The sequence below is a fragment of the Austrofundulus limnaeus genome, unplaced genomic scaffold, assembly GCF_001266775.1.
Source record: "Austrofundulus limnaeus strain Quisiro unplaced genomic scaffold, Austrofundulus_limnaeus-1.0 Scaffold9, whole genome shotgun sequence".
NCBI classification, from domain to species: domain Eukaryota; kingdom Metazoa; phylum Chordata; class Actinopteri; order Cyprinodontiformes; family Rivulidae; genus Austrofundulus; species Austrofundulus limnaeus.
In genome coordinates this window covers 3,792,715-3,799,392 of record NW_013952411.1, presented here as the reverse complement: position 1 = coordinate 3,799,392, position 6,678 = coordinate 3,792,715, and the positions used below count along the sequence as shown (strand labels likewise).

The window sequence follows — 6,678 nt, the reverse complement described above, 5'->3', positions numbered from 1 at the left end:
TAAGTAAGTAGGTAAGTGTGTAAGTAAGTAAGTAAGTAAGTAAGTAAGTAAGTAAGTAAGTAAGTAAGTAAGTAGGTAAGTGTGTAAGTAAGTAAGTAAGTAAGTAAGTAAAAGTTTATTTATAAAGCACCTTTCACAGAAAAGGATTTCACACGGTGCTGTACATCCATTATCAGAAAGAAAAAGCAAAAAAAAAAATCATATTAACTGTACAAATTATACATTCAATACATTCAATATTTAAAACAAAAACAAAAGGAGCTCAATTTATCTCTCACCCTTACAGGTGGAGGGGATGGATACTAGACCAGAATAACACACATGATTGTTAGTCAGGGCTTATAAACTCAAGTTGTGAGGTGTTGAATATATTCAGTTGAATGCTTGAGTGAAAAGGTGTGTTTTTATTTGTTTTATAAAGGAGTCGGTGTTATCAACAGATCTTAGATAGGGCGGAAGGGTGTTCCACAGTCTGGGAGCCATTGAGGAAAAGGCACAGTCACCATGGGTCTTGAAGYGAGTACGGGGGACCAAGAGAAGATTCTGGTCTTGTGAGCACAAGTTGCGTCTGGGGTTATAAGGTGAGAGAAGACCGGAGATGTAGTTTGGCGCTTGGCCATGTAGTGAGAACCAGGATTTTGAACTTGAGTCTGAATTGTACAGGTRGCCAGTGGAGGTCTGATAATATGGGGGAGATGTGAGAGAATTTGGATGTTCTAGTTAGGAGCAGCAGAGTTTTGAACAAGCTGAAGCCAGTTTAATTGTTTCTGATTTAAGCAGGTGAACATGCTGTTACAGTCAAGACTGGTTGAGATAAAGACATGGATTACCATTTTCAGGTCAGAGGCAGGCAGGAGTGGATGAAGTTTTGAAATTTTACGGAGTTGAAAATAGCACGAGGTAACTAGATTTTTGATGTGTTTATAGTGACAGTGATAATGATGTCCATGGTTTAAATCTACAAACAGTTCAATTATCGACCATAATGTGAAGAACCAACCTGTGGATGATTTTCAGCCTATCAATACATTTTTATGTTCAGAGTGGAAGAGCTCTTGAGTACCACTGATGATTTCTTTAGTGGAAGTGCTCTTATTAAAAATAAAGTCCAATGCAGAGAATTGTCTGGTGACATTTTCAGTCCTAAACATTTGTGGAGTAACACCATGGGCAACTTAATTGTAGACAGCATTATGGATGGACAGAGAAGCACAATGTGAGAAACAAAGGGTTTTACTTTGTTATGTTATTTGGATGTCAATCTAGAGCAAAGACACAGTTTTAATAAAGAGGTGACCTATGATCATGTGGTCTTAAAGTCAATAGGGACCAGTTTGGACCCATGAGGTCTGCAGCTGTACAGTGTGATGTTTCTATATTAAATTTTCCAATTGGGAGATCGGACAAGAAATTTTCTACAAACTGATACATGGATACCAGAACATTATAGAACGGATTAATTCTACAAAATAGTCTCCAAAAAATAAAAATAATAATAACAATAAAATTAAAAAACAGCTTAAGTTCTCACCCAAAACGCAGTTCTAAACGAAGATGTGAAATCTGCAATCTTCATTTGTCAACAAAAAGTTAATTAATATTGTTTTAGGCAAACCTTTGATTTGAAATGTGTTTTCTATTTTGTTCAGTTTTATACAAAATTGTAACCAGGTCGCTGAAGATAAGAAAAAACTAAAGCTGCATCATCAAAAAAATAAATAAATAAACTCAAACCTTTTCAGATCAAGATCACTGCATTTTCACCAACTTTCTTATTCAGCAGAAAATAAACAGATCCAAAACTCCACTCACACACAGAACTCCTACTTCTAGAGAATTGTTGCAGAACTAGCTGCTTTTTGACACATTTTTGGTTCATTTGGTCTATTTTTATTTTTACTAAAATAGCTAAAATACCTTGACTTCTTCAAGTTAAAATATTGACTGTTTTGATTTTAAATGTTTCTGAGGTTAATCAAATGTTTTAAAGTGAAAACATCAACAACAAAAAGCCCAAAAAGAAACTATAAAAAGCTCAACTGAATTAAATTGTACTTTATTAATTATTTAAAGACAACAGATCCAAACAGAGCATCTAATCTTGTAAAAAATACAATTGCTGCAATCACACAACCAATTAGAAGACCACTACAGATCTTTTGCAAAATAAAMCATTTTTGCGGGAAAACACACCAATTAAAAAATTAATAATAAAACTAAACACACATTACTCATATACTGAATTATTTTTTGATCACTTACATACTGACATTTTACATTTTTTGCACTTATACTTTCCTCATTATTTATACAGCAAATACAGTAAGTAAGCAATATTTTTATTTATGGAGCCCATTTAGGATACAAAGAGCTTTCTAAAGTGTAAGCAAGGATTAGAGAGAACCCTTAGAAAGGATGTATATTTTTATTTAATTTCTAGACTCCCAGAGTGCACTTGAAGTACTACTACGGGAAGTTATTTAAGGTAGTTTTTCAGAAGCACAACAGGAAGTCTTCAGCAACGCCTGAATCAGCCACATCATTACCTTTAATCGTCCTGAACCTGTAGCATTTCTCTCTCTCTGATGACACATATTGTTAAGCAGTTATTTGTTTGTGTTTTGTTTTGAGGTTGAGACTGCCACCTGTGATGTGGTTTTGGCCCCGCCAGACATTTAAATACTTCATATGCGCCTGCTCAGTGGATTCGAAAACATCTGAGGACATTCATTATCCCGACGAGCCAGACAGACCTGGAACCGGTAAATTTCCTCCTATTAAAAGGCAGTTCTCGCCTCCAAAAGGTTTGCTGGAATTGGGTTTAGATGGGACAGAATTCTTTCCTCTTGAGTTCATTATACACGTCTATTAAAGCGTGCACCCTGGCATGGCACAGCTCCTTCATCTCATCTGCACATTTCGTCTGGAAAATGTCAATCTATCAGATGCAACGAGACGCTCGTGATGAGGTGTGCCTAAAACTGACTCGGGAACGACAGGTGCTGACCCAGTTTTGTAGTGAGTGTTCTGTTTGTGTGCCACTTCTCTGTATTTAAGAGGTTTCTACCTACCGGTTCTGTTATTCTGTAGATGTAGACCTTTCCTTTCTCTAAGCCTGCGTTGAAGTACATTGGTGCAGCCACCAAAAGGTTGTCAGTTATTCCGTCTCCATCAAAGTCCACAGGTGCAATCTCACTCCCATAATAGGATCCAATCTGAAAGAAACAGTGTACAATTATGTTGATTGAGCGTAACATTAAAAAAAAATGCAGCTTAGCTATTTGATTATACTGCCATCTGGAAAAGTGCTTTGCTGTAATATAAAGTCCACTCTGAGCTAAAATGACTGACTTCTTTCCTGCTGCCTCTGAAACTACGTCTTATTTGTGTTTGATTTATTGATGAGCTCAAGAGGTTTTTGAACTTGAATATCACAGGCACAAGGTGGTTCTTATTGAGTCACAGCAAAATGGTCAACCCTGATGCTTTCATTGATGCCTGAGCTGTGACAGCTTTACTGAGGGAGTTTGGACCGGACACTGGGGAAAAAACAGAACATCTAATGGTTTGAAAAAAACATTTGAAACATCTGCCTATAAAAAAAGGCTTTCTGRTCAAAGTGAGTTTTCAGGAGACACCAAACTCCATCTGTTGTTCTGCAAGACATGTTGTTGACAAGATACATTGTAACAGTCTGTGTAGTGTTGCCAAGTATGAAAGCAGTGGTCAATAACATATTTGAAATTACCATATATAAAACTAAAGTATATTGGACACTGGGATTCATCTGCCAATAACCATCTGAACAACAAAATTCAGCCCGAATCACCATAAAGCTGAACATGTTTTTGTCATTTGCACAGCAGATAACAAACAGATACTCATTTTACTGCGATGGAGCCTGAACGTAACACTTTGAGTTTGATGGCTGAAACATGTTCCAATAAAGCTGGGAAAGGGTCTGTATTACATCACCTTTCCTTTTACCAACACTCAATAAGTGTTTGAGAACTCAGGACACCAATTGTTGAAGCTTTGTAGGTCCATTTTGGCTTGATGTCCAACTTCAGTTGCTCAACAATCTGGGGGCTCCATTGTGGTACTTTGCACTTCATAAGGCAAGGCTGTATGTTAACTTTTGTAGCTCATAGCACTGGTGCTACAGGGGTTGCTGGTCCCCATAGATACAGATGCTGGTTTTGGGTAGAGGATTAAGTTTAGAACAAAGGGTGTTGTTGACATCTGGCTTTGACTTTGCATGGTAGCGTTTTAACTTGCACTTGTACATGTAGAGACAAACTGTGTTCAGTGTGTTCCTGAGCCAGTGTGGTGATATATATGTTACAGAATAATGTCAGTTTTTATTACAGTGCCACCTGAGGGATCTAAGGTCACAGGCATTTGACCTTGCCGCTCACTTGCAGAGATTTATCCAGATTCTCTGAATCTTTTGATGATATTATGGACTGTAGATGATAAAATTTGATGCATTCTTTGCAATAGTACATTAACATTGCTCTCACAATGTTGGACTATTTGCTCACACAGTTGTTCACAAAGCAATGAACCTCGCCCCATCCGTACTTGTGAATGACTGAGCCTTTCGGGGATGCTCCCTTTATACCAGTTCAGGACACTTGCCTGTTTACAATTAAACTGTTCACCTGTGGAATGCTCCAAACAGATAGTTTATGAGCTTTTCTCAACTTTCTGAGTCTTTTGTTTCTCTTGTCCAAGCTTTTTTGCAACATGTTGCAGGCATAAAATTCAAAATGTCAATATTTGCAAAAAAATAAAAAAATAAAACAACACAAAATGAAACTAAGTTTATGTTTGAACATTAAATATGTTGTCTTTGTAATGCATTCAATTGAATATAATGAAGGTTGAGAAGGATTTACAAATCATCATATTCTGTTTTTATTTGTGCTTTATACAACATTCAAACTTTGATAGAAGTGAGGTTGTAAATATTTGTTGATTAAATTGTGGCTGCGTCTGTACCTGGTGACCTTTGAGTGAGTGCAGGATGGTTAGGTTGCCTGAATTATTCAAAGTGAAGATGATGACTTTGCCGGTGTGGTTAAATCGTGGGGCTCCCGCTACGAACAGACGACCACTTTTTGAAGACACCACAGACGTTACTGTGTAACCTGGAGATGGGACACAGACAAAAACACACATTACAGCTCCAGTCTCGGGCAATAAATCTCCTGAAGATTGTCGCTTGAGTGAGTTATTCTCTGTGATGTCTTTATTGTTGAAACTGACCACATAAATTAAGATCACTGTTTGCTTAACAGTTCACTTATCAGATTCTACAGTTTGCTCTACTATTTGTTTAAGCACAACAATAAACTAACCTGGTTGAGTTTTATGAAAGCCATCTTCATGACTCACGGAAAATTAGCAAAAATTTGCCATATGGGAAGTGCAAACTCTGAGCCATGTTTTGTTATGCAGAGCTTCATGTCTCAGTTTTTGGTTTATTTAATGTCCTCTTTTCCACATGAACATTTTGTTATTCTTTTCCACATTCATGTCAGTTTCATACTTCTTTGATCCCAGGTTTAATATTCTCTGTGTGTCTCCAAAATTATGTATCCACCTCTATTGCTTTTGAGCTTAGATTGGCTTTTATTGGCAGCCTGCTGGACAAGCTTGAATGCAACTCACTGATGGCAAAAACAGAGGTCTGTGGTGTTGAAATAAGATGAGGGTGGTTATGTTGAAGAGCATGCACGCAGTGGGCACACTTTGTAAAGGAGGACAAGTGGTGTTAAACCACAAATCCATTGATTTGTTTGTTTGAAAAGACAATGCACATTATTCAACATTCTATTAATATCAATGTGCTGGAATTAGCACAACAGCTAAATTTCATCCAGTGCCTGAGCAGCTAAAATAAGTTAAAAGTTTTTAAAACAAGTGCCCAAAATGAATACAACAATTGAAAAAAAGCAATTCAACAAAGCATACCAATGTATTTTACAAAATAATGGAGGTGCTGGTCATAAAATTCGAATTACATGAAAAAGTTGATTTTTTTCAGTAATTCCCTTCAAAAAAGGGAAACTTGTATATTATATTAATTCATTACACACAGACTGATATATTTCAAATGTTTATTTTTTAATTTTGATGATTATAACGGATAACTAATGCAAACTCCAAAATTCAGTATCTTAGAAAATTAGAATATCATGAAAAGGTTCAAAATGGATGACACCTGGTGCCACACTCTAATCAGTTAATTAACTCAAAACACCTGCAAAGGCCTTTAAATGGTCTCAGTCTAGTTCTGTAGGCGACACAATCATGGGGAAGACTGCTGACTTGACAGTTGTCCAAAAGMCGACCATCGACACCTTGCACAAGGAGGACAACACACAAAAGATAATTGCTAAAGAGGCTGGCTGTTCACAGAGCTCTGTGTCCAAGCACATTAATAGAGAGGCGAAGGGAAGGAAAAGATGTGATAGAAAAAAAAGTGTAAGCAATAGGGATAACTTCACCCTGGAGAGGATTGTGAAACAAAACCCATTCATAAATGTGGGGGAGATTCACAAAGAGTGGACTGCAGCTGGAGTCAGAGCTTCAAGAACCACCACACACAGACGTATGAAAGACATGGGTTTCAGCTGTCGCAGTCCTTGTGTCAAGCCACTCTTGAACAAG

At 37.1% G+C, this 6,678-nt stretch overlaps 1 protein-coding gene across 2 annotated transcripts in view; it reads right to left on the bottom strand.

The window, feature by feature from the left end:
* The window catches only part of itga11a (integrin, alpha 11a), a 57,490-nt gene that overhangs the window by 19,584 nt on the left and 31,228 nt on the right, over positions 1-6,678 (bottom strand). For both annotated transcript variants that reach the window (XM_014001563.1, XM_014001564.1), the window contains 2 exons: positions 5,005-5,153; positions 3,072-3,215 (listed from right to left, as the gene is read on the bottom strand). In XM_014001563.1, coding sequence (XP_013857017.1) covers positions 3,072-3,215; positions 5,005-5,153 — 293 coding nt within the window. The remainder of the gene's footprint in view (positions 1-3,071; positions 3,216-5,004; positions 5,154-6,678) is intronic.